Here is a 19,862-nt window from a genome sequence, read left to right on the forward strand (position 1 = left end):
TGCTGTCTAATTTATTTGTATTTGCGTGCTTTAAGATGTGACTTTCATATTGATGCAATTCATAGAATTAAGGTAATCCTAGCCAATATGATAACTACAATAAATACTGGCCATAGCAGGTCGCTTAAATTCAACATCTGCAGTGGATGAGGAAAGCCTGAAGGGTTTTTAGTGCATTTTGCGTAATATTTATTGCACGTACAACCAGTAAAACCATGCATTGAACTATTGTGAGTAGCTCTGTACAAGCTATACAGCTATCAGTCATTTTAGAAACCTCACCAAGCTAGCCGAGTGGTCAGCACAACAGAATGTCTATCCTAAGGGACTGGGTGTTGTGTTGTCCTATTCATCATCATTTCATCCCCATCAACGCGCAAGTCGCCGAAGTGGCGTCTAATTGAAAGACTTGCACCCTGCGAAAGGTCTACCCGACAGGAGGCCCTAGTCACACGACATTTACATATGATTATTATTATTATTATTAAGCTGAAAATAACTGCTACTTTCACTAAGTTATGCATCACCATGAAGTGTAAGTTGCTGTATCTTGTACTTACACCTCAATCATGAAATAACAAACACGTAGTTTTGAGTCATATGTATTGAAAGGTATGGTTTCCCACGTGGCCATTAATATTTAATTTTTTGCGGTTTCCCTAAATTATGGTGCAACTGTGATTCCTTTGAAATAGCCAGGGTCAATTTCCAATTATTAAGCAGTTTGCACTCATGCTCAGCATTTGCCTCTCTGTTGGTGTTAAATAATATTGTGACTACTTGTTTCTTTGTACAATAAAATAAGATGGTAATATAAGGAGACATTTAGATGCCATAAGCAAAAACTTAATTAAGCAGGCTATATCATTCTAAATATTATTATTTTGTGATTTTTCAGGTGAAATTAATATGTGGCACAGAAAATTCCATCAGGTCTGTCAGTGAACCTAACAGATGTGAATACGTATTTGAATTTGTAACACCATCGATTTGCCAGCTCAGTGAACATCATGCACACGCACATGAGGAATTATAACAAAGGGCCAGACTACATTTGTGTCTGCGTGTGTATGTCATTCATGTTTGTGTAAGGGTTAGTGAGTGGTTCAGGGAATTAGCACAAATGAAATACATGTTTGTAAGTAAACGTAAGTTCAAGTATGGGAGCGAAAACACTATTGATCTCTTCATGTGATTTAGCAAATTATTTGTTGATTTATGTGTATAGTTTGCCATATTTCAGATGCTTTGTCTATGCCACTGGTTGTGCATTTGCTGCTGTCAAGCCATTCTTCAACAGTATATTTTTACTATTCAATAAGTGGTTTATGCTGTCCTTCTGTTATTTGTCTTAAATACCTGACATGATTAATTACCGGTTTCTGAGTAAACTCATTTTTTTACAGGAAAATTCCTACATTAACTCTTGTTACACTCAAGTAGACTGGCAAGTAGAGTGTAAAACGTACAGTAATAAGCAGTTGATTTGTACCAGTTTTAATGAAAAGTTGTGCATGTCATTCTTTAATTTTGTTTCATGATTTATAAAAAAAAAAATCAAATGTGGCTTACAGCACACTGGGATTTGATTATCCTATTTTCAGCAGAATAATATGTGGAAAATTACAGTATGCAATGTGTAAATAATTACTGTTAAATTAAATTTCATTTGATAGTACTAAGCAAATTTTTCTTTGCATCAAACTTGTTTAGCTGTTGAGTTGAAGTCGTACTGTTCTTGTTATCTGAAATGAATGTAACGAGCATTGGTATTGGATAACATTCCATTGTTGAATGACTAAATTAAGTATCAGTAAAATAAAAACTTTATTTCATTTTGAGGTACTTCTGCAGAAATTTTATCAACAACACTTTATATTGTACATACACTTTCACACTCATTTCAAAAACCATCAAAAGATATTCCATAAAATTTACGATACACGTAAGGCATACATGAAGAGATTTATGATAAAGATATGTGAAAAATATTGCAAATTATTTAAATATTTAAACAGATCATGGCTTACACGATTACAAGATGCCACACTTTTTGCTCAAATGACACAGGCATTTTCAAGTGGGTAACTTACCCCTAAAAATAGAGAACTTTAAAGACACTGAATTGTGTCTAAATACTGAATTTGAGCATTAGCCTAAATGTTTAATATAAATTCAGTGACAAGACTGCTTATAAGGAATCTTACTACTTTGGTGTCTGAGACAGAAAATTTAAATACAGCAGCTTTTTTTATATTCAGTGATGAAACGCTTTAGTCTTAGATCTGATCAAGTTAGAGAGACATTACTATAATAAACCTGTATGAAATAAATGCTTCAAGGAATACTGTTTTGTCAGCACTCGGGACTGTACATGTGAATTAAGTTCCTGAAGCACAATCATGCGAGTTAAGTTCTTTGATATATGAAAAACCTCTTCTAATTTTTTCATTTTAATAGATAAAATTTATTTAAAAAATAACAAACTTACTTTCAACATTATTACAAATACTGAGTGAAAACACTCAATGTGCCACTGTTCAACGAAGTATTTCACGTACATATAGCCTCCAAACTTGCAACACTAAATAAAAATAAAATCTTTTGTGCGATACTTGCAAGGAAGAATACTGTTTGTTTTCCACTGGCACTCTTTGTTGTTACATATGTACCAAAATGGAATGTGGAATTGAACTGCAGGTATCGTCCACTCCGACCACTCTTTCCATGCACCTTATAATTCAAATTGAATTGCTGTCAACTTCTTGTACTATGGTGCTATTTGTGAACCACTCATTCAACACTGATTGAGAAATCTATTCTCACATTTTGTATGGTACATTATAGTAAACAACATTGTCTCCTCCTGTAACTTATTCGCACTCTTTTTCTTTTGTCTTTCCCTCTATGCTCTTTCTGCAACAAGAAGAGAAACACTATGAAAATCTTTGTGCATACACAATTTTAAATTATATTTACAACTTAAACCATACTGTACATTTTGATTGTAGTGGTGTGTGAATCTTGTAGCAAATTAACAATATCAGCATCTATTTTTGTAAAGAGTGTTTTTTCAGTCCTGGATTGCTGTATATTTCCTATATTCCACAGAGTGAGTATTCAGCTTTTGCATGTGGCTATATGGAGCTGTCAGTCAAACATTAGAACTTGATGATGAATATTATATGAAAATCATGATCATTTACATTATGACAGCTTAAAACTTTAAGCTGGTGCAGGGCTCAAACCTAGATCTGTGTGTCATAGGAAATATTCTACAAATTGTAACGCATTTCACACAACAAGCACAAATTTGGTCTTGAGTCCCAGGTCTTCACACAGTGTTAACCTGCCAGGAAATGTGATTACAGTAAAGTGAAGGTTCGTGTACCGAATCGTCTTGGAGCTGCAGTTTTTCCCAGGATGATAAATACAACAGGGTACATAACAGAATGACTGCACAGTTAGAAAAGTAGGTTAGAGATATTGATGAACCGAAGCCATGCAACAGTCTGTGTGTGGGCTCTGAATTCTGAACTGGTATAACATTCCCCACTGGATGCAAGGATTCAGGTTAGTGTCTTGGTCCTGACAGTGTCAAATTGCCACAAAGTTTAATTATGGCTTACACTTCAACATAGGGTAAAAGTAACAGCTGAAGTTAAATATAATTTACTATTTCTTCCATTTTCATGTGACTTCAAATATGTATAGTTATGAAAGATAAACGTACTTGTTTATTAAAGATAGTAAACTCTTTATGTTGGGCTAAATTTGTGTATTACTGATTCTACACACACTTTTTTTAAATTTTTACTGAGATTTCTTTCTCCTAACACTCTTTACTACGGTTATATGTGACTCTTCCTTAAAGAATCAAAAGAAAATGTGAGTACAGTTGCAGTTTATAATGATGTATATCTTGGGATAAACAAAAATTTGGTGAATTATTTTTTCCACACATCCTTCCTGGAAAACAAAGTAGTGGCCAGTCAAACCATGCACAGTCATAGTTGTCAATAAAGAAGAATCCACATGGAATTATCTATGGAATGTCTGAGTAAGATAAAGACGAGTTCTGGTAGACATGAGAGTTCTCCTCCTCAGTTTTTGAACTGTGAGAGATTCCTTGATTGTAATACATTATACAGCATTTGAAACAGGATTAATGAACTAGAAATTTGAAAATTACCTTTAAACAAACAATGATCTGAACATAAATTCTTTGCTTCAATATCGTGATTTAAGGTCAGAAATAGAAATGCAACCACTGTTTGCAAAGAAAATTAGGGCTTAATGTCTCACTGATGACGGATTCATTAGAGATGGAGCACAAGCTCGCTTTGTGAAAGGAATTAGACTGTGCTCATTCAAAGAAACCACCATGGCATTTAGGGAAGTAATGGAAAACCTAGATCAGGATGGTTGAACAAGAACTGGAACTGCAGTCCTCCCAAGTAAGAGTCCTGTATCTTACAACTGTGCTACCTCATTTAGTAACTGTTAGGAAGCAGATCTGACTAATATTGAAGTCATGCTGAGTACTAAAATGCCTATGCAATTGTTTTGGTGGTTCATCTTTCTCAATTTGTAACTAAAATGAGTACAGTCAGTGTCCTAAAATTTACATCCAGGTAAGAAAGATAAAGAGAACGGCCCATCTTAGAAGGTTGCACTGGATTCTAACAATATTTAAACAGACTGCTAAACGAATGAGACTGAAGTAGTATTTACTGAAACAATTGTAAGAGCTTCTTGTCCCTCTGTAACCATGTTACATTCCGTACTGAACATTGGACTATTCTGCATGAAGAAATAGTGATGAGGACAAGTGAAGTAGTCGTATGCAACAAATTGACAGCAATGCAGGCAGTTTTAAGGAGAGAATGGCAAGATTGGAAGCAATACAGCACTATGTGCATGGGATTAGTATATGAGAAACTGAGTATTCCCATGCACAGACTTGCTTACTTTCTTTCTTTGGGGCTTTGTCCCACTTCAAAGCGGGATCAGCTGTGTTATGGATTCGGCAGTGTTAGTTGTAGAGGGTGGCCAGATGCCCTTCCTGCCGCCGCCCCGGGACGTAAGTAGTGTAAGTAGCTGTCGGTGTATAGTGTAAGCCATGAAATAGTGCAAACATTTTTCAAATTTCTGTGAGCTGTGTAACTGGAGCAGAGCATGGGGACCAGCTTGGTATTCACATAGCAGGATGTGAAAACCACATCTAGGCTGGCCGACATACCGGCCCCATCGTTAATCTGCCAGGTGGATTTGATCCAGGGCTGCCACGCCTACCCAACATGAAGCAACGCATTAGCACTCTCTGCTACTCTGGCGGGTCTCCCATGCACAGACTGTATGGACATAAATACATAAATTTGAAAACAAACCTCACTGGAAAAAGGAGGTATTTGTTTATTTATCGTATGGATTTTTGACACACAAAGATACATAGTGTAGATCACAATTTTACAGTATAAAATTTTATAAACAAACATCTAGAACATTTATGTAATCCATCCACTTTGGAATTGCCTACAGAAAGTCTTCTGGTCTACCATGATGATCATGAGTGGCTGTCATCTGTGATGGGTGTAAAGCAGAAGACTACACATGCATCCTCGGTAACACTAGATGAACTGGCAAATATTGGTGGTCAGAAAATCTTGTGCTTGTGATCTCCTGACCCTAAAAAACAAACACACATACACACACACACACACACACACACAAACTTGTACATAACTGTCTATGAAAAGTTGTAGCCTATGTTTGTCTAATAAACATTCAGAGTATTGTGCACAAAATCTGAAGTAAATCAATAAAGAATTGAGATTTTTGAAACTGACTTGCCTTCAAACAGAAGAGTGTGTAGCTACATAAATTACTGCAAATGAAACTAGAAGCAATCATTTTTACACTCTTTCTTGCCACAAGTATTTATCTGTGATTGAATCCTTAAAAGGAGTTGACAGATACAAAAGACCCCCACCATAATATTTTTGAACTATACCACCATATATGAAATCATACAGGGACGCAGTCTACTTCATTGTTTGGATTTTAGGAGCAAAATTACAACCACATTCTGTGCACCTTCTTATTCTTTGACACATTCATAAACAATTTTTCGGGTTCATGGAGCTGTATTCCTTCAATGCAACTAATTGAAGGCCATACACATTCGCTTCATATATTTGTGAAGCATCTTCACAAATAAAAGAAGTGAAATGCGTATGGCAATAAACAAACTGACTTCAACTAGTTGCACAGACGGAACGTACCTCCATGAATTTTTAAAACAGTCATGAATGATGGACAACAGAAAAAAAATCAGAAAAAAATGACTGAAAAAAAAAATAGTGTTTTCGTACACTGGTGTCCAAAATTAAAGCAACAAACAGAAATCCTGCAAGGTTGCTTTTATTTTACCACAAAACAGTACAATCAGGTGATAGTAAAGTAGAAACAATGCAAAATATTCAAAACGTAAACAAATGCAGCATGCATAATAGTAGACAAAAATGTTCTTCATTTTTTCCAGTTTAATGGTTTTGTACACACATTCCGACAACTCGTTAATGTGTTCAGTATCGAGTGTGCCCCCTCTGGCAGTAATACAAGCCTGACCACAATAGGGCGTGCTGTGTATGATGTCATCAGTCTCATGTCAAGGCAATAACGCCAATTCTTCCTGCAGAGCTGCTCGTGGATGCTGACTTGATGGAAGCCATCTCCCCAGTGCATCCCAGGCATGCTCTACAGGATTCAAATCAGGAGAGCGAGCGTGCAGTATCTTTCATTTCCAAGAAAACATCAACCACCCATGCTCTGATCGAGCATTATCATCCATCAATGTGAAGTCTGGGTCCACAGCATCGCGCAAAAACTGTGAATGAGGTCCCAAGATGTCGTCACAATACCTGCAGCAGTTAAACCTTGCCGATTCACCCGTACAATTTCATGAATAGGGGTTCAAGTGGTAAACATAATCCCTGCCCACACCATTTGATGCAAATCGTTTGATAATCACTCTTCAGACTAAATTGGGACTCATCTGTTAAAACAATACTAGCCCACTGTTTGACCATACAAGTGGCATGTTGATAACTCCACTATAGACGTTCCCTTCAGTTAAGATGTGTCGGAAGTAGGCAGACAGCAGATATCTGCCGAAGCCTTCTGCACTCCACTTGCCTCTATACAACACATCCATCGAAAGCTGCGAACTCACGTACCAGTCATCATGCAGTACTAAGGCGATACTGTCGTGCCCTTATAGCCAAATGATGGCCTTCCCCTGGACTTTCGTACACAGTTTTGGTCTCTATAAACTGTCGCCACATCCAAGAAACAATAGAATGAATCACACTAAGCTACTGGACCACATCAGTTTGCCACTGTCAAGCTTCCATTCTTTGTGGCCTTCCACCGCAGAAAGCCTGACGGGCATCTTCTCTGGGCAATACTACAGTCTGTGATGGTGTACACAGCAATTGTGGGTGTGGGACTACCCACTTCATTTTACAGGTACCCTGACATCATCGTTGGCAGGTTGTCCATTGACCGGAATGTCATCTTCCATGCAGAACAAGATCGTACACACAACTGGTTGACAATCTGTATGATTATATTGTGAATTAGACATGGGATGGGGAAATGACAGTTTGTTGCTTTAATTTTGGACACCAGTGTAGATGTATTTGTACAATGTGGTACGACACACCATTCCGGAATGTAAACTCATTTAGGACAGTTTCCAGAATATAGTCCAAAGATCCTATTGTTATTAAGCATGCTTGGAAACAAATGGCCAGTGAAATTTGAACAGTATTACGTACTCTAAACAAACGTTTTGGTACTGCAAAGAATAGCATGCCTGTGTCGGCTGCTACCAACTTCAGATTCGTGCCGATCTGCGGCAGACTGCTTTTGATTGGTTGGAATAAGGAGAACTGACAAAATCGTCTTGGTTTGCTAGAAATGTACAGCACTGCTTCCAAAATGCTTACAGAATAATGTGGGGGCTCTGCATCGAAAACGTCGCTCGGTGCGCTCGCCTATTGATCCGATTGGCTGAAAGATACAGAATAGGGACCCTGGGCTAATGACTGCATCAGTTGGATCCTAGATGACTGGAAACCATGGCCTGGTAAGATGAGTCCCGGGCTACAATTGTTCACGATTGGTTTGAAGAACACTCGAGACAATTAGAGCAAACGGTTTGGCCACCCAGATCGCCCAATATGAATCCCACTGAACATAATGAAGAGGTCAGTATGTTGCACAAAATCTTGCACCATCAACACTTTCACAATTATGAATGGCTCAATATTTCTGCAGGGGACTTCCGACGACTTGCTGAGTTCATGCCGTGGTGTCTAGTTACTGCACTATGCTGGGCAAAAGGAGGTATCCCAGTGTGCATCTAAATGGGTGTACTCTGTGTCCGACTATTATTAGAGTACCGAGTAAAAATTTGAAGTAAATGAGTCAAGTGCTTCTTGAGGTCTCTGGTAACAATGTTTAACCAGAACTTGTCTTTACATAGTAGTATAGATTAGAAGTTACATTACATTTTTAGGGCGATAAATCATCAAAGAAAAATTTGAAACGTAAATGTTGTTCACAACATACATTAAGAGCATTGAATTGCTGATGCATGGTCAAATGTACTTTAATTGGATCTTCTCTTGAAAATTCTTACTGTTACTGTTACAGGAGCACTTTGTAGTCTTTTAATTAGATTACTGACTTGACAATAGAAATATACATCACGCTGTTGAGCAAGAGTTGTAGATTTGAGTGGAATGATCTTCATAGCACATGTTACCATTACTTCGCCTTCCTCATTGGTGAATGTCTCATCATACAATCAGATATCTGCTTGGCACTCCATGAATACACCAACTGAATTGTTGTTTGCAACATATGGTTTTAATGTTGTTTCCTAGACTTTTACACAAAGCTATTGTGTTAATTTCCCTGAAATGGAGCAAGAAGTGACAGCATTCTTATATTACTCTTGTAATTTCTTGACTGTACCCTTCTACTCTACTAGTAAATCTTTAGACACTGTTTTCTTTTTTTTTCTCCAGCCCACTCAGGTGAGATACTCTAGGAACTTGGAAGGGTCATCTACCTCCTCATACTCACATAGTTTGGGACCTGTCCCGCCCTCCCCCCTGGTTAGGATGCATTTATTGCCGGTAACTTTTTCACCATTGCGACCTGTATCATTGTGTTATGATCAGAATTCCTCAGTCACCATAATAGCTTGAAGCCATCAGATTGAAATATTGGAAGAACTAATAATGATCTAGTTGCATGCTTGAAATAATACTCTTGTGCATTAAAAGTTTGTTTTCGTTATGTATTGCTGCTTTAGTGTTTTTTACAGGATGAAGCAGCCAATGTGTTCTGAGAAGTGTTTCTTAAAATTTCAACCTGTTTACATTATTTTATCCACAATGGCTTGACAAAACCACCTCTTTGTTTTTCTTTTCAGGATATATATGTAACTGATGAATAAAACTGCAACCATTCAGACTTTTTGAATGAATGATTTACTTCACCATGATTAGTTTGGGCCTAGGCCTAGCATCAGATGGCAGTGAGAAATTCTCCTAAAAATATCACACTTTTTTTCCTGTAATATAACAGCAAATTCTACCAAATTCTGTACATTTTATTTATTTTACACTCTCATGGTGTGTAATAAATAACTGGTTTCTAGCACCTATGCTATTAAGTGATGCTGATTTCTGGAAATTTGCAAACAAGAGTGGAAGATGAAGCATAACACACAACGAAAGTCACATGTTTAAAACATTCATTTTTGTGAACACAAGTATGAAAGGTAACTTAAGCACAAAGCTTGAAGGTAAAGCCAAGAGATGAAAAGTGCTCAATTTTCCTCAAGAAAGTAACTGGAAATTGGAAAAGGTAACTTTGCAGTCAAACTGGACAAGAAAAAAATTGCAATTTAATTTCTGTGATTCGCTAGACATCCATCATGGAGTTAATAGATTCTATTTGGGAGACTATCACAATTTGAAATGGTTGCAAGAGAGGACCATTGTGACAGGTAAAAGTAAACAAACAACATTTTAAAAAATTAATAACGCGAGATGTGTCCAATCATTATCATTTGTGGCTTCTACACTGATGTTATCCATCAACTGCATCAAACGTACACAATACAGAAAAGTATCTGATTTATACTTTAGGCAATCTGTTAAGAGTGAAATGCACAAGACTTTCTGATCAGTCATTCCAAAGATGTTCTCTATGGATAAATTAATATTCATATAAGGTGTCAGTGAAAAGGAGAATTTGTAAGTGCAATGAACAGGTGCATAATAAGTCTTGCTGGCTTAAACACTGGGAATATCCAGGCAAGACACCTGCTGCATCTTGTCAAGTTTTTAACATGTTAGTGGCGAGTTGGGTATCGCACGTAACAGTGCAGAATTACATAAGAACTCCAATTATGCAGACTGCAATTATATAGATAGCTTTGAGGAAAATGAAATTTGTAGTGTATGGCTAAAATGGTTGGTGGTGTTCAATAGTTATTATAGTATACTGTAAATTGCTTTATCACTCTAATATCAATCCACAGCGAATATAATAAAACATGAAATCTTCCCATAAACAATTAACACAGTATGCACATTGCTGAGTTTCTGGTCCCCGCCATTCACTGCAGTCTACATCAAACTGTGTCATGACCTTAAGGTTAACATTGATTTGTCTCTATATGTTCCATCTTTGGTTTTCTTTTGTGCTTGTGTTTTAATTTACGATGTGGCATATGTATTCCAAAAGGTAATGTGAATTATTTTTTGCAGACAAAATAAAAGTCGTTGAACTACTGGACAAAGGTATGAGTGGTAAACAGTTAGCCGAGAGAACAACAATTATTTCAGACATTAAGAAAGTCCTTTGTTTTAAACTTTGTCTGTCCTTAAAAATGAAGATGCGGGTTCATCAAGAAAAGCAATGAAAGCAGCAGAAAACAAAAAGCTTAAAGAGGTAGTATTCTAGCTGTTTTTGCAGCAGTGAGCATTAGGGAACCCTCTTTCAGGGTCAACTGTTTGCGTAAAATCAAAACTTTTAGCCAAGAAAAATTTACAGTTTGTCTTCATTTAAAGGCAGTAATGGCTTGCTACAGAATTTCAAGGCAAGGCATGTTATTTGCGAATTTGACTTAAGTGGTTTAAAATTAGCAGCAGATCCAAAAGCAGCAGAAAATTTTGTTGAAAATTGAAGCATAATCCTGAATTTTTATACAGCACAGATGGGACAGGCTTTATTTGGAAGGTTTGGCCTGAACCAACTAAAGCTTCTGAAGGGGGGAACAAGTGCTCCTGGCCATAAGGTTAGCAAAGATGTTACCATGGTGAACTGTGGAAATTCTATGAGAAAGCGATTGCTACTTAGTTTTGCAAATGGTACAATTGAATTTTCACACCTAAAAGTAAAAAAATACCAAAAGATTATAGGGAAAGAAGGCATTAAGGTAAATTTAATCCTGGGCAATGCACCCACCCACCAAAAGCCTTCTTGACAGAGAAGTTGGATGTTTCAAAACACTTCCTGCTGCCAAATGTAACCGGTTTGCTGCAGAAAATGGACCAATCTGTTATTGAAATTATGAAACATTACAGAAGACAGGTATTGAGGAAGCTTTTGATAAAAATGGAAATGAAGAAGGCATTGCGGCTAATCAGCAGATATTGAATTTAAAAGGCTGCGCCTACATGGTGGTGGAAGAATGGAATTTGGTGTAGACAACCACATCAGAAAGAGCTTGATATAAATTGAAAGAATTTCCAACCAAAGATGAGGTACAGAAAGATAAATATGGAAACAACAAGTGTGAAAAGGGGGAGAAAGAAATACAGCATAGGATGAAATATCACTTGAGACATAAGAGAGATCATTTTGAAAATTCCTTGACATTCTGACTGCAGAGCAGAAGAAATTAAAGTGGCTTGCTTGTGATTCTTCAGACCCTGGATTCCAAATTCTCAGTGACAATGAAATCATTCAAGTGTAACCAGACACAGGATCGTCAGCGGGTGATGCACTGATGCAGCCCTGGAGAATGGCGTATTGTATCACAGCCGTCCACAATACGAGCACTAAGAGTCTCTACATTTGGTACCGGGGTTGCGTAGACAAGAGCTTTCAAATGCCCCCATAAATGAAAGTCAAGAGGGTTGAGGTCAGGAGAGCGTGGATGCCTCTACCAATCCATCGGTCACTGAATCTGTTGTTGAGAAGCGTACGAACACTTCGACTGAAATGTGCAGGAGCTCCATCGTGCATGAACCACACGTTGTGTCGTACTTGTAAAGGCACATGTTCTAGCAGCACAGGTAGAGTATCCCGTATGAAATCATAACAACGTGCTCCATTGAGCGTAGGTGGAAGAACATGGGGCCCAATCAAGATATCACCAACAATGCCTGCCCAAACTTTCACAGAAAATCTGTGTTGATGACGTGATTGCACAATTGCGTGCGGATTCTCGTCAGCCCACACATGTTGATTGTGAAAATTTACAATTTGACCACGTTGGAATGAAGCCTCATCCGTAAAGAGAACATTTGCCCTGAAATGAGGATTGATACATTGTTGGATGAACCATTCGCAGAAGTGTACCCGTGGAAGCCAATCAGCTGCTGATAGTGCCTGCACACGCTGTACATGGTACGGAAACAACTGGGTCTCCCGTAGCACTCTCCATACAGTGACATGGTCAACATTACCTTGTACAGCAGCAACTTCTCTGATGCTGACATTAGGGTTATCGTCAACTGCACGAAGAATTGCCTTGTCCATTGCAGGTGTCCTCGTCGTTCTAGGTCTTCCCCAGTCGCGAGTCATAGGCTGCAATGTTCCGTGCTCCCTAAGACGCTGATCAATTGCTTCGAACGTCTTCCTGTCGGGACACCTTCGTTCTGGAAATCTGTCTCGATACAAACGTACCGCGCCACGGATACATACAAACGTACCGCGCCACGGATACAAACGTACCGCGCCACGGCTATTGCCCCGTGCTAATCCATACATCAAATGGGCATCTGCCAACTCCGCATTTGTAAACATTGCACTGACTGCAAAACCATGTTTGTGATGAACACTAACCTGTTGATGCTACGTACTGATGCGCTTGATGCTAGTACTGTAGAGCAATGAGTCGCATGTCAACACAAGCACCGAAGTCAACATTACCTTCCTTCAACTGGGCCAACTGGCCGTGCATCGAGGAAGTACAGTACATACTGGTGAAACTAAAATGAGCTCTAACATGGAAATTAAGCGTTTCCGGACACATGTCTACATAACATCGTTTCTTTATTTGTGTGTGAGGAATGTTTCCTGAAAGTTTGGCCGTACCTTTTTGTAACACCCTGTATACACATTGCAGATGATATTAGTCCTACCTATTTTGTGTAGTTGCATTGAAATGCTAATCATTTGCACATTGAAACATGTAGTACATTTCATGCCAATCTGATGTCTGCTCTATGCCCCCTTCGAAGTACTGCAATTATAATGGCCAGGAATGTACTACTATACAGAGCCAAAAGTCAGAGATTCAACCGCTATCGCACCACAATATCTACCCTAATCACACAAATGCCACTGCAAACATGTTGCTCTAGTACATTTTACAACACCCAAGCAATGTGTTGGTTAATGTATGTTGGTGACCACTTGTCTTGATAGCTCTGTTTCTCTATTTTGTCCACAGCATGAGGGTTACAAGCTGTTTTGACAATAGTATTCACAAAGTCTACATTATTCTATAATATAGGAACAGCCCTAGGTCTTTAATCAGACTGTAGAAGCAGCATGTTTGTCAAACACATTACAGACATATGTCCTATTTTTATATGCCTCATTTTAGGAAACGTGAGTGATGGCAAAATACAGAACTTCACTCATATTACTTAGGATGTTTATTTACACTACCTGTTCAACTTATTCAGAATCTCTCCAAATCTCTCTCTCCCTCCCACTCACCCACTCGTCGATTGACATGACCGATAGTTGATTTGAATTTTACTTACCAGTGTGTTATGTACTCGGGAATTTCATTGCCTTTCCAGATAGTTCACACATGTCCAATGCATTCTATTTCAAGTTCTCTTTTCGAAGTTTGCATAGACGTATACATCATCTAAACTACACACTATTAGCTTAAAATCATTTCTTATTTCTTGTCTGGTATTTCACTGAGCCACTCGCACAAATATAAGGAAAGATCCCAAAGTGATACTCACATCCTTCCGGATTTCTCTGACAAGAGTATAAAAGGCGTCGTCAACACCAAGTCGCGTTTTGGCTGAGGTTTCAACAAATGGTATCATATACTGCCGGGCAACCTCCTGTGCTTGGCTTATATCAACAGCCCGAGTTGGGAGATCACATTTATTTCCAACTACTGTAAAGCATAATACAAAAGAAAATTTCTAATAGTTATCAGAATTTGAATAATTTTGTAACTACAATGTATATATATATATATCATCGTTCACAGCATTACTTACAAACCATTGGTACCTCCTCAGCATCTTTCACCCTCTTTATCTGTTCCCTGTACATACTGATATCTTCGAAAGACTTGGCATTATTTACAGCAAATACCAGTAAGAAGCCTTCTCCTGTTCTCATGTACTGATCTCGCATTGCACTGAAAATGGAATTTTTAACATAATGTGTCATTTAGAACTATGAAATGCTGCTCAATTTCAACAACCTCTTACTAACCTGTATTCTTCTTGACCAGCTGTGTCCAAAATATCCAAGAGACATGTTTCACCATCAATTACAACTTGTTTCCTGTACGAATCCTCTGTAAAGAAGAACAGTTAACTTAAAAGTTACTGTAAATAGGGTCAGTGACTTTGTAAATAATTTGTATGTAGTAATATAGAATAAACTAACCATGAAAGTGTCATCAAATATATATTATGTTACTTAGTTTATTATTTGGCTGAAAGTTACTTCAATGAAGAACAAATTTCGGTTATTCAAATTATAGAGAGGTATGTTTAGTGACTATCAGAACAGAGAATAGTATTCTAGTTATATGTTTGTGACTCACTAAACTAAAGGTAACAGGAAATTGCACAAGTTATTCTGTCAGTTTCTGAAAATCACAATCCATTATCATGCTTCCTGGGTTTGTTCTTTAGCTACTACTATGTGCTCTTAACACTGGTGCTCCCCTACTTTTGCACAGGTCTTTAAATTTTATTTTCAGTAGTCTTCTCCCCACTTCCTAACAGTGAAATTATCAACTGTTGTCATTAATAATCAACTGCATCACAATATACGAATTTTACCTTCAAGAGTTTAATGTATCCATACTCTTTTCCCCTCTTCATATCTGGTTCCAAATTATTCTCTAATGACCAACTTAAACCACTCTGAATAATTTGTTCAATTTTCCTATTAAACCAGTGTCATGCTAGTTGTAAATTGCAAACAAATTACCTAAGATCACATATCCTTGATGCATACTGTTTTCCATTTCTTTTCCTCTCCTTGCAATCACACATGTTTAGCACATTTTAATTTACAGTGCACTTACTTCTGACTTTCTGTCCTCATTAACATTTGTGTCCATAAAAAATAATGAAATAGATGGAAATGGGTTGCATTTGTTTCATTTCACAAAACACAGACATAAAAACCTGAATGAAGTTGGTTGGATGTTCCACTAATCATAACTGTGACCTCTGGCTGTGATGTGGAATGATCCTGTCTTATGACAATAATACTTTAGGAATGTGGAAGGGAAGTGTGACAGGTACATGGGCTAGGCATGTGACGCACATTTGTCTTTTGGGAGGGGGGGGGGGGGGGGGGGGGGGGTGTTTGGTGGCGCATGCTGAAGGTGACGTGGGAGTCAGTATTGGGAGGGTGGAGTGTGTGGGGACAGTGGGTTGTTGAAAACTGAGGCCAGGTCGATTACAGAAGCGAAGTATGTGTTGCAAGGATATTTACAGTCTGCACAGTTCAGAGAAGTTGGTGGTGGAGGGAAAGATCCAGATGGCCAGCATTGTGGAGCAGCCGTTTAAACAGTTTGTTATCCTCAGCTGCATGTTGTGCCACTGGATGGTTCACTTTGTTCTTGGGAACAGTTTGGTGGTGATAAAAATCTGTGCAGTGTTTGCAGCAGAGTTGGTGTATGACATGGCTGGTGTCACAGGTGCCCTGCCCTTTGATGGGGTAGGATAAACCTGTGATAGGACTGGAGTAGGAAGTGCTAGGTGGGTGGACTGGACAGGTCTTGGACATTGGTCTACTGCAAGGATATGGAAGTAACCTAGGGATGGACTAGGATGTTGTATACGTTAAGTGAGCGATGGAACACTACTTCAGGAGGGGTGGGAAGGATCTGGGGTAGTATGTCCCTCATTTGAGGACACAATGAGACACAGTCAAATCCCTGAAAAGGATATAATTCAGTTATTCCAGTCCATAACGATACTGGGTGACAAGGGGGGTGTTCCTTTGTAGCTGATTCTTGGGGTCAATGAGTTGATTGGAGGTGTTTGAGGATAGAACATGGGAAACCTGTTCATGGACTAGGTTTGGGGGTAATGCCTGTCCGTGAAGGCCTTCGTGCAACCTTCAGCAAACTGAGCAACGAAGTTCATGTTACTGCAAGTATGTCATCTAAAGGTGCAGGTATGTCGTCAAAAGGTGGCTAGGCTGTATGGGAGGGATTTTTTGTGTAGATGGGATGGCAGCTCTCAAACTGCAGCTCCTGCTGTGGGTTAGTGGATTTAATATGGGCACAGGTATTGATGGAGAATTCGAGAGGTGGAGGTCTACATCCAGGAAGGTGGCATGTTGTGGAGGACCACATAATGTGGATGGGAGAGAGGGTGTTGAGATTGTGAAGGAATGAGGATAGGATATCTTAGTCTTGAGTCCACATCATGAAGACATCAAGTGTTTTCTGCGTGTATTTTACTCTAGCTCAAGGAAGGATTACTCCGAACACTCAAAAACACCACCACCACCACCACCACCACCTGCTGCTGCTTACTACACATTCAGAAATTCTTCTATAGAGAAGGAGTTGTCAAGCACATGTGATTTCAGTCTGTGTTTGAAATAAGTTATGTATTAAATTTTTTACATCACTGTTACGAGGTCAAAGATTTTTGTGGATGAATGCTTCACATGAAAATAGCAAAAGTAAGTCAAGTTTTTGACTTTTTGTCTCCAAACACTGATGATGTCATTCATTATTCAAAAGTTACAGAACTTGAGACATTTAAGATGATCTGTTGCCTATTACTCAAGTTCAAGTTTTTATCAATACACATAAAAAACTGGAATATTTTGTTTCACTTATTGATTTATCTTTGTACATTATGTTTTATGTTGTAGTCAGGCCTTGTGTAGTAAAAAATTGCATCTAATGAGTTTTATCATAGTTCAGTAGCAGCCCACTTTCATAGAACCAGTTATTAATTTACAAGAATATATTATTCTTTATGTTTTCAGGTGTTAAAATTCCTATATTTCGCTTGTTTACAACAATGGCATTGTAAGCAAAGAAAATTATTTTTTCTTGGATACATGATACTAGATCTATTATTACAACAAAGCAAAAGCAGACCCAATACAGATCCCTGTGGCACATCTCGAGTGATTATTCCCCATTCTGGTGATACTGTTTCATTGTGTACCTTACCTTAGTTTCCAAATGTGACACGCTGCAACCTTTTAATCAGATTCTATGGAAACCAGATATCAACAAGGTCTTTGATTTTAGTTTATCTATCAGAATACTGTCCAAATGTACAATCAAATGCATCTGATAACTCAGAAAATATCACTTGGCAATATTTTGTCATTTAAATTTTGTAAAATGTGATTCATGAATTGAAAGATAGCATATTCCGAAGAGAACTCAACTTGAAAATGAACTGAGATTATATACCATATTTTAAAAGAGGTGTTTTATGGTACTTACACCTCCAAAAAGATAGTAAATAGTGGGACTGTCTGGTAATAACCAATATCTATCTTACTAACTTTCTTGTTAAAGTGTCTGACAATAGCATATTTCACAGCCAGTCTGGAAATCCCCTGTGAGAGTGATATATTGTATATGTGACTGAATACATCAAATATGCATGAACATGACTTTAATACTTTACTTGAGATATTATCAAGTACCTGAGTGTTTTCTTTTCAAGGAATTAATGACAGCATTTGGCAGAGCATGGAGGAATGGTGATATACCTGTACGTATGTGGCATCACTTCTTCCATTGCTTTATATGTAACTGCCCATTGCCAATCTCATAAGCTACTCCAATGAAGCGATTACTACTCTACCCAACAGTTATCATTTATTATTAGTCTGTTTATTTTAACAATGAAGTCCTCACATTTGTCAATTGATTTCCTGATTTCGCTTCTACTACTGCTCAAAGTGATTTTAATTTTTTTTTTTTTTTTTATCTGAATTCTTAAGATCAGAACAGGGCAAAAGGTTTTTCAATTTTTTAATAACTGTATTTTAGACAGGGCGGTCTTTCGTGTAATATAAAATCAAGTCATACTGCTCTTTATCCTAGCCATTAAAATCAATTTCCTTCTCCTTATACATGATGTTTTGATGCCCTTTGTATTCCAAGGCTGTTCTGAAGTCTTATTAGTGCCATATTTTACAGTTTCCTTTAGATAGCAACCATTAAAGATTGATCAAAACCCGTTTATGAATACATTAAATTTAGAACTGACATCTGTAACATTAGACTCATTTTCCTTCAAAGATGTCTTTAAACTTTTGTAGCCTGTTCATTAATTTCCACTATACCACTTCACTGTAATCAGATAAGTTTAATTTTCCTTCAAAGATGTCTTTAAACTTTTGTAGCCTGTTCATTAATTTCCACTATACCACTTAACTGTAATCAGATAAGTTATTTAGCATGGCTAGTTGCCAGAGAGCCCACACTGTCGCATAAACATTTATAGCATTAAGTGTCCTTCTACAATACAGTCAGATGACAAAAGTCATGGGATAGCTTCTAATAACATGTTAGACCTCATTTTGCCCAGCATAGTGCAGCAACTCGACATGGCATGAACTCAAGTCATTGCAAGTCCCATTAGAAATACTGAGCCATGCTGCCTCTATGGTCATCCATAACTGTGAAAGTGTAGTCAGTGCAGGATTTTGTGCACCAACTGACCTCTTGATTATGTCCCATAAATGTTTGGCGGGATTCATGTTGAGTGATCTCGATAGCCAAATCATTAGTTCGAATTGTCCAGAATGTTCTCCAAATCAATGGTGCACTACCATCCACAAAAATTTCATCATTGTTTGGGAACACAATGCCCATGAATGGCTGTAAATGGTCTCCAAAATGCCAGACATAACAATTTCCAGTCTATGATCGATTCATTCCATGTAAATACAGCCCACACCTTGACGGGGACACCACCAGCTTGCATAATGCCTTGTTGAGAACCTGGCTCCATGGCTTCGTGAGGTCTGCGCCACACTTGAACCCTACCATCAGCTCTTACCAATTGAAATCTGGACTCATATGACCAGGTCATGGTTTTCCAGTCATCTAGGATCCAACTGATATGGTCACAAGCATGTCGTGCTATTAGCACAGGCACTCACGGCGGTCGTCTGCTGCCATAGTCTATTAATACCAAATTTCACCATGCTGTCCTACATGATAAGTTTGATGTACATCCTATATTGATTTCTGCAGTTGCTTGTTTGTTACCACTGACAAATCCACACAAATGCTGCTGTTCTCTGTTGTTAAGGGAATGCCGTCAGCCACTGCG

The 19,862-nt window shown here is 38.0% G+C and overlaps 2 protein-coding genes across 3 annotated transcripts in view; one reads left to right on the forward strand and one right to left on the reverse strand.

Moving 5' to 3' along the window:
* The window catches only part of LOC124798577 (glucosidase 2 subunit beta), a 182,106-nt gene extending 180,506 nt beyond the window's left edge, over window positions 1-1,600 (forward strand). The window contains exon 11 of the mRNA XM_047262039.1: window positions 899-1,600. Coding sequence (XP_047117995.1) covers window positions 899-1,036 — 138 coding nt within the window. The 3' untranslated portion in view covers window positions 1,037-1,600. The remainder of the gene's footprint in view (window positions 1-898) is intronic.
* Window positions 1,601-1,808: 208 nt separating this feature from the next.
* The window catches only part of LOC124798578 (GTPase HRas), a 72,263-nt gene continuing 54,209 nt past the window's right edge, over window positions 1,809-19,862 (reverse strand). For both annotated transcript variants that reach the window (XM_047262040.1, XM_047262041.1), the window contains exons 4-7: window positions 14,788-14,872; window positions 14,568-14,710; window positions 14,301-14,461; window positions 1,809-2,916 (exon numbers count right to left, since the gene is read on the reverse strand). In XM_047262040.1, coding sequence (XP_047117996.1) covers window positions 2,842-2,916; window positions 14,301-14,461; window positions 14,568-14,710; window positions 14,788-14,872 — 464 coding nt within the window. In that variant the 3' untranslated portion in view covers window positions 1,809-2,841. The remainder of the gene's footprint in view (window positions 2,917-14,300; window positions 14,462-14,567; window positions 14,711-14,787; window positions 14,873-19,862) is intronic.

This window comes from Schistocerca piceifrons, chromosome 5 (assembly GCF_021461385.2).
Source record: "Schistocerca piceifrons isolate TAMUIC-IGC-003096 chromosome 5, iqSchPice1.1, whole genome shotgun sequence".
Taxonomy (NCBI): Eukaryota; Metazoa; Arthropoda; class Insecta; order Orthoptera; family Acrididae; genus Schistocerca; species Schistocerca piceifrons.